General features: G+C 42.7%; 1 protein-coding gene across 1 annotated transcript in view; it reads left to right on the forward strand.

Annotated features, from left to right (window-relative positions):
- Positions 1 to 19970, forward strand: part of LOC126203046 (uncharacterized) — a 35525-nt gene extending 15555 nt beyond the window's left edge. The window contains exons 2-3 of the mRNA XM_049937319.1: positions 18481 to 19245; positions 19855 to 19970. Coding sequence (XP_049793276.1) covers positions 18481 to 19245; positions 19855 to 19970 — 881 coding nt within the window. The remainder of the gene's footprint in view (positions 1 to 18480; positions 19246 to 19854) is intronic.
- Positions 19971 to 22252: the final 2282 nt, after the last annotated feature.

The following is a 22252-nucleotide window of genomic DNA, read 5'->3' on the forward strand; positions in this document are numbered from 1 at the left end:
TGGCGTCTTCAGGCACGAAGCGTTGTGATTTGCTCGCTTGACAGCTTTGTTGCCACATACGCGCTTTAGCAGTGAAAGAGATTAGCACGTTCCCGTGCAGTACCGAGTTTTCACATCTCTTCCGTGGAACGGTCACAGGTTCGAATCCTGCCTCGGGAATGGATGTGTGTGGTGTCTTCAGGTTAGTTAGGTTTAAGTAGTTCTAAGTTCTACGGGACTGATGACCTCAGAAGTTTAGTCCCATAGTGCTCAGAGCCATTTGAACCATTTTTTCTTCCGTAGAAAAGTGCAAAGACTGGTGTTTTGTAGTATGTGTAACGAAGGAACAGTAGCCTATCTTTGGTGCTACACAGGTCGGTGTGCGTGATGGGCGACAACACATTCTAAAGCAAACTAAACTGGTGTCGAACGCACCCGAGGTTAGTTCACTGATTTAGCCAACAATGAAGAAACCAGGAAAAATATAAATTTTGCTGAAAATCGTAAACTGACAACGAAATCTTGCGACATTGCGGAGTTGCAGTGTGCCGTATTATGTACTATAACATCGGCAGAATCTCCTGATGGGAGCTTGTGTTTTGATTCTCCAAGAAAGGGATACAAATGAGAATGGAAATCTACAAAATCTCTTCGCTACGACAGATGGGAGAAACCGACGGCTAGAAAAACACGCGTGAAAAACTTAATTATTGTGGCTCAGAGACCTCCGTTTCTCGTCTTCTGCTTTAGATTTCGATTCAGAAAGTGAGTTGTGCACGAAACATTTTGAATGAACCAGCAAGAGCAGAATTTTTTGCGTACAACATACTTATTGTGTAAGGCCATTAGGCATGTTGTACATTTAGATAAAACTGGGATTTCACAAAACCATACGAACCGCATTTCAACGAAAATAGTGCGTGAAAGCACCTACGGTTAATCTTGTACAGCGTTTATCGAAGTTTTGGGTGATGGTTGTAGTGATGAAGGGTCTGTAACAGGTACAAAAAAAAAATCGGGAGGCAGGAAATATTATCGGTCCTATTGAGGCGAACCGTCGGTACAGATATCGTGGCGGCGACATAAAAGCACACGCGCTCTGCCACGAATGAAGTCTCTCGTACAGTAACGTCTGTCATAGGTGACACGATACAATAATCATTTCTTATATATTACCCAAATTAATTTTTAAGTTTTCTTAATTACTTTCTCGCTTAAAGTTTCTACGAGGTACAACGTAGCACGGATTCATCAGCGCCGACATTTTTCATTACTCAGCAGAAACAGTTTCACACCTTTTAGAGGTATTTTATCTCCGATAACATATACGTTTTTACCATAAAATATGTGTGACTTGCATCTATAAACTCTGAGAATGCTCATATATGTTAGTGCTTCTGATTTACTTCCACAGGCTCAAGTAAAAAAATATTTTTCTCGAAAATCTTTGGTAACAGCTGGCAAGAATTTTCTTCGGTGAGTTCTCCATCATATTCTAGACTAAATATAGACGTCCAATTTTTTTTCGGAATTTTACCAACGTTTGAAATTATCACTTACTTGCAACGCTGCGAGAGGGTGGGATAACCTTGACCAGTCTAATTTCGTGACGGTTTGCTCTAGTTCTAATTTATTGTTAGTGTACTGTCGCTGCTTGATAATGTGTAGTATGACTTTATCACATCCCTGAAGGCTCTTCTTCACACTAATTTTAGGGAATGCGTGCGAATGAATGAACAAATGAATGAATCAACAAATTAATTTCTGTTTAGTAATCTAGTTGTGGGACTACATCTTACACTGCAGAGAGATACTTAAAGTGAGTCCTGGTGCACGTTAATGTGCCACATTCTGTAGTAAACACCGACCGAAGTGGCACAGTGATTCGCATACTGGACTCGGATTCGGAAGGACATGGGTTCAAATCCCCATCCTGCCATAAAGATTCAGGTTTTCCGCGCTTTTTCCTAAATCGCTTTCGGCAAATACCGGAAAGGTTCCTTCGAAAGGGTACGTCCGATTTCCTCCCACATCCTTCCCTAATTGGAGCTCGTGCTCCTTCTCTAATGACCTCACTATCGATGAGACGCTACACTTTAATCTTCCTTCTTTCCTTCCTTCCTATAGTAAACCTACAGCGAACTTCTCGACATCAGAACAGCCCTTTCCATTATTTCTTGTAATGAGTTCAAAAGATATAAATTCTTCGTACAAAGAATTGGTGTCCCTTAGGCAATGCTCATTACTGAAATTCTCTATCATCTTCCTTTCCACTCGGTCCATTACCTTACGTATCCATGCAGTATGCTGTGTTAGTGTATATTTTAAAAGCAACAGTGCTCATTAGGAGCATAAGTAATCTTCCAGTAAATATTAGTATTACGTCCTCCAGAAATTCAAAGTCATATAATATAAAAAAACATATTTCATTTACGAATATTGTTCATACAATAATGGAGAAAAAAGGAGAAACGCTAGGAGGTAATGTCCCATTGGTATCCCGATTGTTGTGGATGGAGAAAAGAAGAGAGTATCAAAGACAAAACCCACAGATCCTGCTGTACATCCAGTGAATTGGTACACGTATCACAAAACGAATGTCGTTACTAATGAAATTGTGCACTTGCTGCCTATAAATGACATGTCAGCAGTAGAAAAGCCAAGGCAACTCCATAATAGTTGCACAAAGAAAAAGTTTGGTGTTTATAGCAGGATTAGTAATTAATAAGTCAAGCACATGGCACACATGCAAAAGGTTGTACCAGATGAAGAATATTACCACAGTACAGGAATAAATACGGTCAGTCGACTATATAGTGTGACCCAAGTTATAACGTAAGTAAAATTACTCACTACATCTACACTGAGCGAAATATGATGCCAGTGCAAGAAAAATAAAGTGAACGCAATGCAAATGATGTTTCTAAGAATGAAACCCCAAAAATTATTTGCTAAGTTGTTTGTTTCTAAATGAACCGTGCACCGACAGCCCCTGTTAAAACACTCTAATGACACTAATATTATAAATGTAGAAGTAACTCCGTCTGTCTCATTTTCACAACTACACCGCCGAACTGATTTTGATGAAATTTAGTATGGATTCAGCTTGAAAACTGAAGAACAATATAGGCTGCTTTAGACAGTGAAAAACGATCGTCATTTTTACATCAGTGAACATAAATCATCTAAAAATCCTTAAATCTGTTGTATAATGTACACGTTGTACAGGGTGAGTCAAAAAGGACTTTGCAACTTTGGAATGATGTAGAAATTCATTGAGATAACATACAGAATCGATAGATATGTCATTTTGTAGGAAACAAGCTCAAGTTTCACATACAAGTGTCAAGTGTCAGTTTCGTTCTATCTGACTACCATTTGTAATGCTGCCAAAATCCCATCAGTAATCAATTTCGGGCCTAACTTGTGCAACGGTAGCTTAGATGCAGTTTTCAGGTTGGCTACATTGTTTGCTAGGGGAGCAACATACACACGTTCTTTAATGAAGCCCCGAAGAACGAGCGGCGCCAAGTCTGGGGAAGGAGGTGACCGTGCGACTGCCCTCACGGGTGCTGTGGCTTAATTGTGGCACGAAGTCAGTGAGCAGCGGGCCCTTGCAGTCAAAGCCGGAGCTGGAATGCAATGTTTTGGATTCAATTGCAGGACTCAATCCGCAGACTCTGACACTTCCTCTCTGCCTCAAAATGACACAATGTTTCATCTACCGCAACAGTACAGGACAGGAAATTATATCCTCGTTGTGATAATGTTCAAGGTGCTGCAGTGATGTCAACATTCTGTTAAACTTCCACTCCTCCGTTATGCTGTGGGAAATCCACTGTGCACAGATTTTCCAGGCCTTCAAATACTCTGTCATGAGAGGGAACGTGACTGATAGCCGACACGAGTTGAATGTCTTCCACTGCCCAGTGTCAGTCATTTCTGATATCAGGGTTAATGACGCAATGAACCTGTCCTGGCCGATTCGTGTCTTTCAGAGACACCAGACTTCTCCGAAATGTTTATTCCATGCAAACTCGCGCACACGTGTTCATCACACTCAGCAGACACTCGGACATGAATTTCACTTCCTAGCACTCCTACAGTCAAAAACCGCGCTACACCTTGCTGTGCCTCTTTCCCGACCTCCACAAGGAAGTTGTGTATGACGACTTGTCTGTTGGTCTCTTCAGTTCTAAATGGCTACTAGTAACTCTTGTAGCATATCAGACACCAAATTATAACAGACTCAACAAGATTAGTTTAAAGTTATTTGTTTACTGTTCTGTACAATATTGCACCAGCCACAGTGCAGCCCCACTGTGGATTCTGTTCTCGGGCACGGGATAAGACAGTTGCAGTTTGTAAGCATTTGTAAATCGCCCTGATTACTGTCAAGCGATTTGAAGCTACTGTGAATCTCCTTTAGTGAAATGGAGGCAAAAGATGGAAGAGAACATCTTGCGCACTCAGTGTGTTGCATGGGCTATTTCGGCAGCCATTAAGAACAAAGTTTGCAGTCAACTGCAGTTTGTGGCGCATGTCGGAACAAATTTTACCTCCAGTCTGTACTACGAGGTCACACTTGGATCATTCCAGCCACTAGTAAAGAAGGTTAAGAATTCCAGCCTTCATCATGGAATTGCAACTAATCTCACAATTTGCACCACTGTCACCAGAACACGTTATAACCTCCTGGCTCTGTTGTTCTGAGACGAAAGGAAGGCTTGAACCATAGACTGCGAAGTTTCAGTGACGAGGTAGTCTGCGACTTCCTCGACTTGCGCCGTACAGTTGAGAACTGTAGAGTCCCCCAAAATGGATGAGGTGTGCACTATGCATCAATGCCTTCTACCCAGGTGGTTGACTGTGTCTGGGAGCACACAAGGATTATTTTTAGGTAAGGTAACCCACCATGGTCCAGGAATAGCGTCTTTGATTTGTAATCAAAACATCCTCGGTCCCGGAATCGAACCCCACCATCTGTTTTAAATTCTGAATACAAATAACCAGCAATGGTTGCCAAAGACTTCCGGCACAATAAGTCACCCTCATTCTGCCAACGACTTGTCAAAGAAGGCGGAGCAGCGGACAGAGGTTCAGGGCATTTCCCTGTCCTAGGGGTGGGAAACTGCCCCTAAAGGCGAAAGAAAGAGCAATGATCAACGGCATGAGGATACAGAAGGCAAGGGAAACCACTGCACTAAAGACACATAATGTGCATCCACAAGACATGTGGCCTGTAATTGAAAAAGTGTCCTTATAATCTCTTCATCGGCAACAGATTCCAGATTCCATTCGGATCTCCGGGAGGGTACTGTCAAGGGGGAGGTGACCGTGAGAAAAGTGTTAAATAACCGGCGAAAGAATAACGTTCTACGAGTCGGGGCGTGAAATGTCAGAAGCCTGAATGCGGTTGGGAATCTACAAAATCTGAAAAGGGAAATGCAACCGCTCAATCTATGTATAGTAGGAGTCAGTGAAGTGAAATGGAAACAAGGCAAGAATTTATGGTCAGGTGAGTATAGGGTAATATCAACAGCAGCAGAAAATGGTATAAAGGCAGTAGGATTCGTTATGAATAGGAAGGCATGGCAGGGAGTGTGTTACTGTGAACACTTCAGTGACAGGGTTGTTCTTATCAGAATCGACAGAAAACCGACTACGATAGTTCATAAATACATGCCGACGTCGCAAATTGAAGATGAAGAGATAAAGACGAGGATATTGAAAGGGTAATACTGTACGTAAAGGGAGATGAAAATCTAATAGTCATTGAGGGACTGGAATGCAGTTGTAGCGGAAGACGTGGAAGAAACTATTACAGGAAAGTGTAGGCTTTGGTCAAGAAATGAGAGAGGAGAAACATTAATTCTCTGTAACAAATTTCAACTAATAATGTCGAGTACTCTGTTTAAGAATCACAACGCAACATTCAGTTAGATTACATCATGATCATACGGAAATTGCGAAATCAGATACGGGGCTGTAAGGGGTACCCAGTAGCAGATATAGATCAGATCACAAAGTAATAGTGACAAAGAGTAGGCTGAAGTTTAAGAGACTAGTCAGAAAGAATCAATACGCAAGGAAATAAGATATGGAAGTACTAAGGAATGACGAGATACTCTTGAAATTCTCTGAGGCTATAGATACAGGACTAAGGCATAGCTCAATTGGCTGTACAGCTGAAAAGGAATGGACATTTCAAAAAAAGGCAATCATAGAAATTGGAAAGAAAAACATAGGTACAAAGATGGTAGCTGAGACGAAACCATGGTAAAGAGAAGATGTACTTCAGTTGATAAATGAAAGAAGGAAGTACAGAAATGTACTGGGAAATTCAGCAATACAGAAATACAAGTCGCTAATGAATGAAATATACAGAAAGTGCAGGGAAGTTAAGACGAAATGGCTGCATGATAAAATGTGAAGAAATCGAAAAAGAAATGACTGTCGGAAGGACTGACTCAGCTTATATGCTTACCTATAAGAAAATCAAAACAACATTCCGTGAAATTAAAAGCAAGGGTGGTAACATTAAGAGTAGGATGGGAAGTCCACTGTTACATGCAGAGGATAGAGCGGATAAGTGGAAAGAGTATGTCGAAGGTTTCTATGAGGGGGAAGATGTATTTCATGTGACAGAAGAAGAAACTGAAATCGATTTAGAAGAGATGGGGGATCCAGTATTAAACTCATAATTTAAGGGTGCTTTGGAGGACTTAAGATCAAATAAGGCAGAAGCGGTAGATAAAATTTCATCAGAATTTCTAAAATCGTTCGGGGAAGTGACAACAAAATTACTATTCACATTGGTGTGTAGAGTGTATGAGTATGGCGACATACCATCTGGCTTTCGGAAATATATCATCCACACAATTCCAAAGACTGCAAGAATTTATAGGTACGATGATTATCAAACAACCAGCTTAACAGGTCATGCGTCCAAGTTGTTGACAAGAATAATACGTAGAAGAATGGAGAAGAAAATTGAGGATATGTTAGATGACAATCATTTTGGCTTTAGGAAAGGTAAAAGCACCAGAGAGGCAATGCTGACGTTGCGATTGGTAATGGAGCCAAAACTAAAGAAAAAAGGAGACACGTTCATAGCAATGAGAAGTAGCAGAAATGAGAACAGAGAGAAACAACATCAGGACTGATGGTCACGAGGTAGATGACATTAAGGAAATCTCCTACCTAGGCAGAAAAATAACCAATGAAGGACGGAGCAAGGAGAAAATCAAACGCAGACACTGGCAAAAAGAGCATTCCTCGCCAAGAGAAGTCTGCTAGTATCAAACAAAGGTTTTAATTTGAGGAAGAAATTCCTGAGAACGTACGTTTGGAGCCCAGTATTGTACGATAGTGAAACATGGACCGTGGGAAAACCGGACAGAACAGAATCAAAGCAATTGAGATGTGGTGCTACTGACGAATGTTGAAGATTAGATGGACTGATACACTATGTGATCTAAAGTATCCGGACAACTGGCTGAAAATGACTTACAAGTTCGTGGCGCCCTCCATCGGTAATGCTGGAATTCAATATGTTGTTGGCTCCCCTTAGCTTTGATGACAGCTTCCACATCTCGCAGGCATACGTTCAATCAGGTAATGGAAGGTTTCTTGGGGGATTGCAGCCCATTCTTCACGGAGTCCTACACTGAGGAGAGGTATCGATGTACGTCGGTGAGGCCTGGCACGAAGTCGGCGTTCCAAAACATCCCAAAGGTGTTCTATAGGATTCAGGTCAGGGCTCTGTGCACGCCAGTCCATTACAAGGATGTTATTGTCGTGTAACCACTCCACCACAGTCCATGCCTTATGAACAGGTGCTCCATCGTGTTGAAAGATGCAGTCGCCATCCCCGAATTGCTCTTCAACAGTGGGAAGCAAGAAGGTATTTAAAACATCAATGTAGGCCTGCGCTGTGATAGTGCCACGCAAAACAAAAATTGGGGGCAAGCTCCCTCCATGAAAAACACGACAACACCATAACACCACCGCCTCTGAATTTTGCTGTTGGCACTACACACGCTGGCAGATGACGTTCACAGGGCATTCGCCATACCCACACCCTGCCATCGCATCGCCACATTGTGCACGTGATTCGTCACTCCACAAACCTTTTATTCCTGTTAAATCATCCAATGTTTATGCCCCTTGCACCAAGCAAGGCGTCGTTTGGCATTTACCGGCATGATGTGCGGTTTATGAGCAGCCGCTCGACTATGAAATCCAAGTTTTCTCACCTCCCGCCAGTCATTGTACTTGCAGTGGATCGTGATGCAGTTTGGAATTCCAATGTAATGGTCTGGATAGATGTCTGCCTATTACACATTACGATCCTCCTCAACTGTCAGCTGTCTCGTAAGTCAACAGACGAGGTCAGCATGTATTTTTTTGTGCTGTACGTGTCCACTTCACTATCACATCGGAAACAGTGGACCTGTGGATGTTTAGGAATGCGAAAATCTCGTGTACAGACGTATAACACAAGTGACACCCAATCACCTGACCACGTTCGAAGTCCGTGAGTTCTGCAGAGCGCCCCACTCTGCTCTCTCACATTTTCTAATGACTACTGAGGTCGCACCTGGCAGTAGGTGGCAGCACAATGCACCTAATATGAAAAACGTACGTTTTTGGGGGTGCTCGGATAATTTTGATCACATAATGTAAGGTAAGGAATGGTTCTACGCAGATTCGGGGAGGAAAGGAACATATGGAAAACACCGACAAGGAGAAGGGACAGGATGATACGACAGCTGATAAAACATCAGGAAACGATTTCCATAGTACTAGAGGGAGTTGTAGAGGACAAAAACTGTAGAGGAAGGCAGAGATTGGAATACATCCAGCAAATAACTGAGGACGTAGGTTGAAAGTGCTACTATCAGGAGCATACAGAGGAAATATAGATCAAGTTTAAAAGAGTAATTGACCATGTACTGGACAGATATGCATCCAGTAGAACATTTCGTGATGGAAGGGACACTCGGTGGTATACGTGACTGTAAAGAAACTTATAAAGGGAGAGACTATGTATGATAGGTGTAAAACGAAGCATGGATGTATTGATAGCTGCTGGATGCGTTTCACAGAGAAGAGGGCAATGCTTTTAGTCTTCAATGACTGCCGTTGCAAAATATTATCGAAAACTGTTTCAAAGCCCGAAAAAATTCTGGTCGTGTGTGAAGACTGTTAGTGGCATCAAGATTAGTATCCAAGTACTGATGGACGAAACGAACTGAAATTGAGGGTAAGAAAGCAAAAGTACAAATGTTTAACTCTGTTTCCAGATGTTCATGTACTAAGGAAACTCCACCATAATGCCCCCAGTTTGATTCTTGCACCACTACGAAGATGAGTGAGATAGATTTTAGCGTCAGTGGCATTTAGAAACAACTGAAATCGTTAAAACTGAAAGATATTCGAGGCCTTATGGAATATGTTCCAGATTCTACACCGAAACTGCGACCGACATAGCCCCTGTTTTAACCACAATGTACTGAAGATGCTACGAAGAAGCATGTCCCTAGTGGTTGGAAGAACGCACCGTTCACAGACATTTACAAGAAGGGCAGCAGAAGTGCTTCACAACTCTTCCATTCAGTATAACTGAAATAATTCCGTAGGATCTTAGAACATACCTTGAAATCAAATGTAACGAAGTACCGCGAACGGATTGACCTCCATGCCAACAACAGTGGTTTTCAAATACATCGATTATGTGAAACCCAACTCCCGCCGTTCTCACAAGACATACTGCAAGTTATGTATAAAGGTGGTCAGGTAGATGTAGTGTCTTGACTTCTGATAAGCACGTGAATCAGTACTACACACAGAGAGAGAGAGAGTTATTAACCTAAGTACAAGCGACATTGGTGACTGGATTGAGGCTTTCTTGGTGGTGTTAACACAGCATGTTATCTTGGATGGAGATTCATAGACAGATGTAGAAATAATTTCAAATATTCACCAGTTAAGTGTATTGGAACCCTTGCTGTTCATGTTACATATTAATGATTTTGCAGACAAATTAGTAGCAACCTCAGACTTTTCACAGACGATGCAGTTATCCTTGATGAAGCACTCTCTAAAAACAGCTACACAAATATTCAATCAGACCTTGATTAGACTTCTGTGTCGTACAAATATTGGCAACTCGCTTCAATGTTCAGAAAAGTAAAATTGTACATTTCACAAAACACGGTATCCCATGTCTACAATATTAATGAGTGAGAGTTGGTCAACTCATACAAATACTGGATGTAACTATATGTAGGATATGGAATGGCTGACATCAAAAGCAGACTAGCACTCTCAATAAAGGCATTCCTGACGAAGAGAAGTCTACTAGTATCAAACATAGGCCTTAATTTGAGGAAGAAATTTCTTTGCATGTACGTTTGGAGCATAGCATTGCATGGTTGTGAAACATGGACTGTGGGAAAACCGAAACAGAAGATAATCGAAGCATTTCAGATATCGTGTTACAGACGAATGTTGACAATCAGGTGGATTGATAAGGTAAGGAATGGTGAGGTTCTACGCAGAATCGGAAAGGAAAGGAACATGTCGAAAACACTGACAAGGAGAAGGAACAGGATGATAGGATATATGTTAAGACATCATGGAATGACTTCCATGGCACTAGAAGGGAAAAAACTCTAGAAGAACATAGAGATCGAAATACATCCAACAAATAACCGAGAACGTAGGCTGCAGGTGCTACTCTGAGATGAAGAGGTTGGCACAGGAGATGAATTCGTGGCAGGCAGCAGCAAACAGCACAGAAGACTGATGACCAAACAATAAATAAAAAAAGAAATGGAACGCTCAGATAGGCTCAGTCGTATGAGAGCACATGACAGATTGCAGTTAATTGGCAGAATACTAGGCAAAAGCAATCCATCTACAAAGGAAATTGCCTACAGAACATTCATGCGACCCTCCTTGAATATCGTTCAATCGTGAGCAACATGTACCCACTAGGACTAGCAGGACATCGAACGGATATAAAGAAGTGCAGCACGAACAGTCGTAGGTTTGTATGACTAAAGAGAAAAAGTGACGAAATCAGGCTAATTACAGCGTCCACAGAGTTGTTTAAGCAATAATTGTTCTCGCGCTGCGTACGTGACTGGAACGTGAGGAAACCCTAATAACTGCTCCAACGGGAGGTGCCGTCTACAACGCATTTCAGAGTGGTTTGAAGTATATTCACTGAGGTGACAAAAGTCACGGGCTAACAGTATGCACATATGCAGATGGTGGTAGTAACGCGTACACAAGCTATAAAAAGGCAGTATATTGGAAGAGCTGTCATTTGTCCTCAGGTGATTCATGTGAAGACGTGTCCGACGTGTTTGTGACCGCACGACGGAAAGTAACAGACTTTTAACGCAGAATGATGCTTACATGCATGGGACATTCCATTTCGGAAATCGTTGGGGAATTCAATACTCTGAGAGCCACAATGTCAAGAGTGTGCCGAGAATACCTAATTCCAGACATTACCTCTCATCAAGGACAAGGGGTACATCTTCATAGATGCAGTTGCCGATTTATCTCTCCTCAAGAGACGTCACTAAATAGTTAAATCATCGGTCACGCCCTCTCAGTCCAAAATTTTTAACTAAAGTAATCACCATTGTGTAAGCCTACATTGTATTATTATTATTGTGATCGCCTACATGACATTAAGGGAAAGGCGGAATGGTCAGTACTACTTAGTGAAGATACCAGTTTCAAAATAATTTGGCACGAGGTTTTCACAAGAGCACATAGGCTTACTGAATCAACTGAAGCACAATGTATATTGTAACGACAAAAGAAACTTTTCAGCCCGTTCGTCCATCGCTGGAAAACTGCAGAGGTGTGATGCGTTGAATGATAAACACAGAGCATATGACGTCAAAGTATTCACTCCTTAAAAAAAGTGATCTTCTGTTTGTTTTGAATCCTTATTTGTTCTAATCCTGTCAACTACAAACTTTTGAACTTACAGTGTGCAACTTTTGTTTTATTCCATTAACGTTCCAGTACGACTTCGATATTGTTAGCAAATTAACGAACAAGAAAAGGGCGTCTGTCTATAATAAGGGATATTTCTTGCATGAACGTGTGTTCTCGTGTTCGCCTCCAGGGAGCTCCATGTTTGGATAATATACAGCGTGGTTATAGTTCGACTTAGGCTACTGGAGCCATTGTTGACAGAAAATTATTTACCGTTGGGTACGCAACTTCATAGGAATGATGTTCAGACTGTGCGCTGCAGGATTTGCGTTATTTGTTGTGGTAGCGTCATGACTTGCCATGAGGAACCGATACTGTTGCAGCGACGTAAGACTGAAATACAAGCATCGGTGTACATTACAGGTGCAGACGAAGAACAAGAGCTCTTGACAAGATGAGCACGGCTTTACTCGTTAAGCTGTTGTATGAAGACAACAGCAACAGTGCTGTTGCTCTTCTCGAGTATCGATCTATTAAAGGAATATGGAGAGATTCTCTTCAGGCAGCGGGGCTGGAGAACGTGACTCGGAAGTTGAAATTAACTGACGATTTTGGAATTTCTCCTAGGAGAGGCCGACGGCCAATTGCTTCACAGATTGTTGAAGATGTTATTGTTTTCATGGATGAGAATGCTGGACGCAGAGTGTGTTCTTCAAGCAGTACACGAACTGTCACAACAGCTGAACACTCCGTGACCCAACGTTAGAAAAGTGTTGCGAACAACTGTGGAATGGAATATCTAGTGCGGTTCCAGGTTGTCGCGGGTGCTGATGGACGTCATACTGAGCAACTTTTGTAAAATTTAATAAACATGGTAAGCAGTTAACAAATGAAAATGAAACGAAATGATCGTGTGGCATTGATGGCCGGGAGGCACCATCCGGGGAAGTTCGGCTGCCGAGTTGCAAGTATTATTTCAGGTGACGACACATTGGGCAACTCGCGTGTCGGTGATGATGAGATCATGATGAGGACAACACAACACCCAGTCCACGAGCAGAGAAAACCCCCAACCCAGCGGGAAATCGAACCCGGGCGCGCTGCATTGTAGGCAAGCACGTTATCACTCAGCTAAGCAGGCGGACGATTAAGAAATGTTATACTCTCATGCGAATAATTAAATGTGTTTCTTTCATTGGTTTATTTGTTATTTCTCTTCCTCGTGGCCTTACAAATGTTTCCCCAGTTTCGTTGTCCTACGATCGATCGTTTTTCATTGGGGTGCTCTCTTAAGTAGCGAAAGTTCAGTTATGGCCACCTTAAACATAAGATCTGCTAATCTCGTGTGCTCGTAATTAGAGAAATCGGAGCCCTAGCAGTGAAAGGCGCGCTACAGGAAGAGATAGTGGAGCACTGTGGTCAGGAAGGAGGATAGCTGCGTCTTCCGTCTTCGGGGAAACAGATGCGGCTAGTATCGAGCAGGTGACTGCTGAGCAAGTAAACAGTGCATTTCTGTGGTAATGACATTCTCAAGATCCTTAACAGTTGTATGATTAAATTCCATTAATAAGGAACTTTTGGATGCTGGTTATGGTGATACACTTTCATATAAAAGACATTTTTAGGATTCTGTACCTCAGTCGGTATTTTAAGGAACCCTTACAGGATCACTTTTTGTTGTCCGTCTGTCTGTCTGTGTGACTGTCTGTCGGACTTTCCAGTACGGGTAGATGTATCAAGCTGAAATTTGTGACATATTAGGGTCTACGTTTCTGAGTCGATGTAAAAAAAGTGAAGCTCCTAAGCCAATGCAATGAAAAGAAACGGCCATTTGCGTCATATTTCTATACACAAAAAATCACCCATCAAAACCTACAGCGTACTTCCCCTTGACGTAGAATCATGAGATTTGGCAATAATAAAGCTTTCACAGTACAATTAAAGGAAACATCAGAAAACTGTTAATTTGTATTTATATCACGTGAAAAAATGTTTCTTTTGTCATTTGTTATCCGACTTCAGACTTGAAATCAAAATATTCTGCACAGTCTTCGAATCGCTGACACTGATATTTTGCCAGTATCAATGTCGATAACAGGCAAAAGTCGTCGAGATCCTCGATTTCCTCGATTCCCGCAATGGATGAGGCGTCTGTACAAGCAATTACCTTTGTACGGAACCCTCGTGTGCACGAGTCCTACTCGCTCATGACTAGTTTTTTAAGTATACCAAGATAACGTTGCTACTAATTCTATTTTGCTGCAATTTTCTGGACTATCTGTCATCGCCTGGATGATTTTAAAATGCTACACACCATATGTCCGTAATCTTTAAGTTTATGAAATACATGGCTAAGCTATAGAAGCGAGGGAGCGTAGTGTGCTCCCTGCCGCCGTTGGATAAGCAGCTGCAGCAGCAAGTCGTATACTCTTAGCTCACTTACTTGTTACATAGTTTAATTCTTAATTTCTTTGCGTGTTTTTGGTATTTGCATTGTTTAATTCATAAATTTCGGGCGTATTATAGTATTTGAGAGTTGTAGCATCGCGTTTTAGTACCTGAATAATGTAAATTCGCGTAGTGGTCTGTCTTCTGTTTTTGTTTTGAACGGCCAGTGTCGGTTGGTCACAGCCAGTGAGCTCCCTGCCGCCGTTGGATAAGCAGCTGCAGCAGCAAGTCGTATACTCTTAGCTCACTTATTTGTTACATAGTTTAATTCTTAATTTCTTTGCGTGTTTTTGGTATTTGCATTGTTTAATTCATAAATTTCGGGCGTATTATAGTATTTGAGAGTTGTGGCATCGCGTTTTAGTACCTGAATAGTGTAAAATCGCGTAGTCTCCTTCCGCCGCCGAGCAGTGTGTCAGCAGTGCGCAAGTAGCAGCATTCCTGCATTTACTAGGAAATCTTGTATTTTAATAACCGTTTAAATTTTGTGTCGAATTGTTTGTGCTTTCTGTAGATTAGTTCAGACGTTCTTTGCACAACAGTTTTTAGCATGGATAGGGACTGCAACTGCTGTGTTCGGATGCAGGCTGAGTTGGCATCCCTTCGCTCCCAGCTTCAGGCAGTGTTGGCTTCGGTCACACAGCTTGAGGCTGTTGCCAATGGGCATCACTGTGGGGGGCCGGATGGGGGTTTGTCGGGGACGGCCAGCTCGTCCCACGCATCCCCCGATCGGACTACGACTGTGGCTGCCCGGGATACTGCCCACATTGAGGCTGATCCCTCACCTGTGGTAGAGTGGGAGGTCGTCTCGAGGTGTGGCAGGGGGCGAAAGACATTCCGGAGGGCTGAATGGAAGGCCTCTCCAGTTTGTCTGACGAACCGGTTTCAGGTTCTGTTTCAGGCTGATACTGATCTTTGGCTGGACATGGCTGCTTGTCCTGTTCCAGAGGTTGCCCCTCAGTCTGCAAGATCCGGGCGGTCGCAGAGAGTGGGCTTACTGGTAGTTGGGAGCTCCAACGTCAGGCGCGTAATGAGGCCCCTTAGGGATATAGCAGCAAGAGAGGGGAAGAAAACCAATGTGTACTCCGTGTGCATACCTGGGAGAGTCATTCCAGATGTGGAAAGGGTCCTTCCGGATGCCATGAAGGGTACAGGGTGCACCCATCTGCAGGTGGTCACTCATGTCGGCACCAATGATGTGTGTCGCTATGGATCGGAGGAAATCCTCTCTGGCTTCCGGCGGCTATCTGATTTGGTGAAGACTGCCAGTCTCGCTAGCGGGATAAAAGCGGAGCTCACCATCTGCAGCATCGTCGACAGGACTGACTGCGGACCTTTGGTACAGAGCCGAGTGGAGGGTCTGAATCAGAGGCTGAGACGGTTCTGCGACTGTGTGGGCTGCACATTCCTCGACTTGCGCCATAGAGTGGTGGGGTTTCGGATTCCGCTGGATAGGTCAGGAGTCCACTACACGCAGCAAGCGGCTACACGGGTAGCAGGGGTTGTGTGGCGTGGACTGGGCGGTTTTTTAGGTTAGATGGCCTCGGGCAAGAACAGAAAGGGCAACAGCCTCAAAGGGTGCGGTGAAAAGTCAGGACATGCGGGGGCCAAGCAGCAATCGGTATTGTAATTGTAAACTGTCGAAGCTGTATTGGTAAAGTACCGGAACTTCAAGCGCTGATAGAAAGCACCGAAGCTGAAATCGTTATAGGTACAGAAAACTGGTTGAAGCCAGAGATAAATTCTGCCGAAATTTTTACAAAAGCACAGACGGTGTTTAGAAAGGATAGATTCCATGCAACCGGTGGTGGCGTGTTTGTCGCTGTTAGTAGTAGTTTATCCTGTAGTGAAGTAGAAGCGGATAGTTCCTGTGATTTATTATGGGTGGAGGTTTGTAAGGGGTCCGCAGGCCCTTACTACTAAGTTTGCGCTCACACAGGTCGACAGGGATTATCGAGTAGTGTGTGTGCAGGTCGCGAGAGCTAGAGGGGGTTCACCGGAGTGCCGAGTGCTGCTTGGGTAGATTCCCGCGAGGCGGGAAGAACTGGGCGAGAGCAGTTAGTGTGGAGAGTGCGGAGTCAGGGTGTGGTAGGTTCCCGCGAGGCGGGCAGAGCTGTGCAGAAGCCAGCAGTTGAATTAATGCAAATTATCGACAAAGGGAGTGGCCATCGCCGCGGTTTAACCCCTTTGTGTTAGTATTATACGGGAAAGTGAGAAAGTTAAGTACAGAGTGATTTCAGTGATATTAAGTGCCGCTATTGAACTTCCGCGTCTACCGCGCCGGCATTACTTGGATTACAGTGATTGGATGTTGCGTGTGACGATTAAGAATAACTAGAGAAACCTGTGCTGAGATTAGCCGTCATTTACAGTGTATTGACGAAGGCAGTGGCTGTCTCCTTATTTTGTGCTTTTGCTGAGAATATAGATCTTGTTTGTGAAACTGTGTTGTGTCCTTCTTACCACCAAACAGTACGTATTACCATATTTGCGAAGGACAATACGGAATGTAACATCCCCTGAGCAGTCCAATCCGATTGACAGCCCATTAGGTACACGGTCACATTAATCAATTATCTAATTTTGGGCTGCTATTCAGATCCCGAACGAGTGGGAACAATAATAATAAATAAAAGGATCTGTTACACCCTTGGCTTACCGTCAAAGGACAAGTGCAATTTTCGGACGAGTCGTAATGAACAATAGGTAATTTACCTTGGTTAACGCCAGGAAACTAATTTTTCAACGTGGAATCGGGACAGTGCATGAACGTTAAAATCGCGATAAGGAACGGTGCATTTTTTGAACAAAACGAAGTAATAATAGTGCACGATTGTGACTAAACTGGTTTTCTTGCCATATTAAATAAAACAATAGCGTCAATAAATTGTGTTGTAAATTGCAAATGCGAAAATTCGCGCGAAAAACTGTGAAAAGTGGACGCTAAAGAAAGACACGTGTGAACAGTAAAATAGCAAAACGAGCCAAGATTTCGTCATACAAGTTGTTAGAAAGGTGTTTTGTGGTAGTATGTTGACCGAAATTGCCTTTTGAACGGTGAAAATCGGACGGTTTAGTGTGGACCCGTAAACTGTTATGCTGACGATAAGGTACTGTGGCGACGCAATTAGTGAGTGACGTCATGCAGAGCCACGTAGCAGTTGCACCAAACAGCTTCGATCCGCGAGGTGATTTCACACGACACCACGGCGAGCGACGTGACTTCGAGATACCGAGCGCAGTTCCGGCATCTAGCGGCCAAACTACAAACTACGCCCGCCTACAGCGCCACGGAGCGGCCGACGGGGAACTACGTCGCCTTGCAGATGATCTTCAACTTCACGCGAGCTCCAGCGGCGGCACAGCCAAGCCCATCTCAAACGTCAAAACATCGCGACTCGCGGTAACGTCGGTTGGTGAGTGAAGACGACGGGTTAACATAACAGTAAATTGCAGTGTGCAGTATTCGCGATAAATAAACAGTTTTTAACTGGTATTTACATTAGGAAAAGTGCTCAATTGCAGTAATTTCAAAAAAAAAAAGTTGCGAAACATACTTGGAAGTCTAGCATGCTTATTTATGCACACTGCATTGTATAAATGATAATTGTTTTGATGATTTTCATTTATAGATTTTGTGAATGTTGTGATTATCTTGTTTAAAACATTTTTACATAAACTGTGTATGTGGAAATTGTTATTGGAAATTTTGGTTTTTGGGAGCTGTTATGTTCAGTACTCAGGCATGTTGTATCATTTTGGGAATTAACTGAAAGGATTGCAGGGACTGTTTGATTAGTTTCATGGTAATTAGGAGTGTTTTGGGTTATTGGAGGTTATTTTGTATTACTTGCCTGGGCATTAAATATAAACCAATCATGTCTATGGAAGATAAACAGGTCTGTGAAGCAGTAGTTGAAAGGAAGGGGATAGGACAGGAAGACAGAGATGATTCAGGAATTAGTGATTGTGGATTGTCATTAGGAAGCCCATCAGCACACTCAACTAATTATCCCGAGACACCGGGACAAACGACGAGAAATAAGTCAGTTTTAGAGGGTGCCGATATGTGGTCGGTGTTGGCAGACTTACTAAAGGAGGTTAAGGAAACTAGAGAAGAGGGAAGAATATCCCGAGAATCAGTAGAGAAGAGTTCACAAGAAGCTAGAGAAAGGGAAGAAATATTCCGAGAATTATTAGAGAAAAGTATACAAGAAAATAACGCATCATTAAAGGAAGATTTACAAGAATCATTAGTGAAGAGTTCACAAGAAACAAGAGAATCGTTAGAGAAGCGTTTACAAGAAACTAACGCAGCGTTAGAGAGGAATTCACAAGAAACGAGAGAATCACTAAAAGAAGATTTACAAGAGATCAAAACATCACAAATGAAGATGGAATATAATTTGAAGAAGGAAATGCAGGAGTTGCAAGAACGACTGAAGATGGACATCGACGAGAGAGAAAAGAAGCTACAGAAGAGCATAGACCAAGTCCAGGGAGACGTGGAAAAGGTGGAAGGAAAGTTAACAAAAAAGATAGAAGACGATATTGAAGAAACGAAAGTCGAGTTGGGAGAAAGAATCAACGAAGTGGAAACAAATTGCAATCATCGAATCGCCGAGGTGACGCAAATGCAGAAACAATGCAACGAGGCGGTTAAGGGGATAGGAGATAGGCAAAACCAACTAGCTGTCAATCTGAGAAATGCTATAGCCGTGCAACGAGAAGAGGATAACAAGAGGGTTGAAATGGAGGTCAAGCAGTTACACCAGGGAGTGCAGCAATTGGAAAGCAAGACAGAAGAAATTGATAGACGAATTAGCAATGCCACCTTAGCCGTTGGGGGAGGTAAAGTCGTTACATTGATGAGCAATGATAATCGGTGCATCCAAAGTAATACAGGGCAGAAATTTAGACCGAAAGGAGGGTTGCACCCAATGATATTTATGAAATGGCTAAAAGGAGTTTTCCCAGCACATCTTAAGGACTCAGACAAGATTCAATTTGCAATAGATAGAATGGAAGGTGAGGCCTTCACTTGGGGGGAGTCAGGAAGAAGGAAGGGACTACTAGTTATGATCAGTTTGAAGAGGAATTCTTGAACAAATACTGGTCCAAAAGCCATCAATGTGCAGCAATTGAGGACCTACTCCACCGCAAGTCACTTATTACATGGAGGGGAACGTTGAGAGAGTTTGCTGAACATTTGTGGGAATTGAACGAAACCCTGGAACAACCCCTGAGTGATGACGTAATGATATCGGCGATAAAAAGAAGATTGAATCAGAGAATGCAAGAAACTGTATCTGGGAGCCTAATTAAAAATAGGGAGGCCTTGATGGAGATACTGGAACAGTTGGAATCTGTTCGATCACAAGGACATAATCAACCTAATGATCAAAACCGAGGGGGAGGTAATGACCCAAGGAATCATTTAGGTAATTCGTCTAATTATAGAGGAAGAGGTGGCGGTCATGGATACAGGAACCATGGTGGTGAACGTCAATGGAGAAATGATTGGAGAAGGAGTGAAGAACCAAGAGATCATGAGAGAAGATGGGATAGGCGAATGAATGACACAGTGCATATAGAAGAGGAGGAGAGACCGGAAAACTGAATGACACTCCAGATGAGGTCCGATCGGGAGTGAGAGCTACGAGGACCAGAATAAACATACTAAGACACGACAATGGTGGAGACCTCAGAGAAGATCTACTGGAGGAAAGAAGTGGGATTCCCAAAGAACCCAGGCTACCCATGATAGGGATCAAGTTATGTGGACTGAATATCGAGGCATTAGTCGATACAGGAAGTGAAGCATGTGCAATATCCAAAAAGTTATATGAACAGATACTAAAAGCGAATGTTAGCTTGCCCAGTTTCCCAGTGAGTGGAGTGAGAATTGTGAACGCGTTGGGTGCAAAGAGTAAACCTATTAAAGAACAAGTGTTAATTACATTCGAAATAGAGGGAGAAGAATACGAAGCAACGTTTTTGGTGGTGGCTGGATTGAACACATCGATTATTTTTGGGATAGATTGGTTGAATGAAGTTGATGCGGTAGTGAGTTTTGATAAAAGTACTATTAAGGTCAAAGGAAGAAAGGGTGAAGAGAAGAGGTTGAAGTTTGCTGAGGGGAATGTGATCGAAGAAGAGGAAGAATTCAGAAGAATAAATTTGTGTCACGAAGAGGAACCCACCACAGGATACGGGGAAGAGGAACCAGGAGCAGAAGTGTTGATATACCTTGAGGGACTAGCACGAGAGGATAGACATAAAGAGGACAAGATCAGAAAAAAATTGGAGGAAATGACGCAACTAGATGAGAGGACTAAGAAGAAATTATCTACAGTATTATACAGGCGTGGTAAAGTATTTTCTCAACGGCCAGGTATCATGCAAGGAGTGGAGTGTAAGTTAAAGATAAAGAACCATAAACCGTTCAATATAAAACAGTATCCCATTCCCCAGGCGAAACGAAGAGCAGTAGATGAAGAAATACAGAGGATGATGGACCTTGGGATTATAGAACGGGCTAATAGTCAATATAACAACCCCCTATTTGTTGTTGATAAGAAGGATGGAAAGGTGAGGATAGTTTTGGATGCCCGAACGGTGAACAAAATCATCGAACCGGAGAGGGATAAACCAGAAACTATAGAAGAACTGATTCAAAAATTCCGAGGAGCAAAGGTGCTTAGTAGTATCGATTTGACTGCTGGGTACTGGCAGATACCATTGGCCGCAGAGTCTCGCCAGTATACAGCATTTATTTATGGAGGAAGGTGCTATCAATTTAGAGTGTTGCCATTCGGACTTAATGTGTCAGTGTCTGAATTTATAAGAGCGATGGATAAGATACTAGGCGAGGAATTACTTAAGAAGGTCACCGTCTACGTGGATGACCTCTTGATAGCAAGCGAATCATGGGAAGAACATTTGGATAGACTGGATGCAATCTTGGCAGCTTTTGAAACCGCAGGGGTAACTGTAAACCTGGACAAGTCGGAATTTGGCAAATCAAAGATAAAATTTCTGGGCCATATAATATCCGAAGAGGGTATCTATCCTGATCCTAGTAAAATGGAGGCTATTAAAAATTTTCCGGCTCCCCATAGTAAGAAACAGTTGCGAGCATTCTTTGGGGTTTGCGAGTTTTATAGAAAATTTGTCAAAGGATCTGTGCTTAATGCCCCGAGTATGAGGGAATTGACCAAGGCAAGGATGCCGTGGCATTGGAGTGCAGAGTGCCAAACCGAGTTTGAGAATATTAAGGAAGCACTATATAATGCAGATATATTGTACCACCCAGATTTTTCCAAGGATTTTTATTTAGGAGCAGACAGCTCGGACTATGGACTAGGAATACATCTATACCAAGTAGAGAGGAGCGGAAAAGGTGAGAGAGTAAGAACAATAGCATTCGGTAGCAGAAGTTTAAATGCTTGGGAGAGAAAATATTCGATTACTGAAAGGAAAGCACTGGCAATTGTGTGGGGGTTTAAGCGTTTCCGGTATTATTTGGCCGGGAGGCATGTGAAAGTCGTGACTGACCACAAGGCCCTTACATTTCTGACTACAAGCAAATTGAGGCATAGCAGACTAACGCGATGGGCCCTGGCATTACAAGACTATGACTTCGAGATAATTTATGAACCAGGAGCAACACATATAATACCTGATGCTTTGTCAAGATTACCAGCTGACTCAAGAGGAATGTTGGTGGACAGGCCGGAAGGAGAAGGAGTTAGAATTAACCTGATGAGGGGAGTACAGTATGAAGAATTCATAAGGAAGTTCCTAAGGAATGTGCGTAGGGAACAGAACGAGGACGAGAAATTAAAGACAATTAAAA

Source organism: Schistocerca nitens, chromosome 1 (assembly GCF_023898315.1).
Source record: "Schistocerca nitens isolate TAMUIC-IGC-003100 chromosome 1, iqSchNite1.1, whole genome shotgun sequence".
In the NCBI taxonomy this organism is placed as follows: Eukaryota; Metazoa; Arthropoda; class Insecta; order Orthoptera; family Acrididae; genus Schistocerca; species Schistocerca nitens.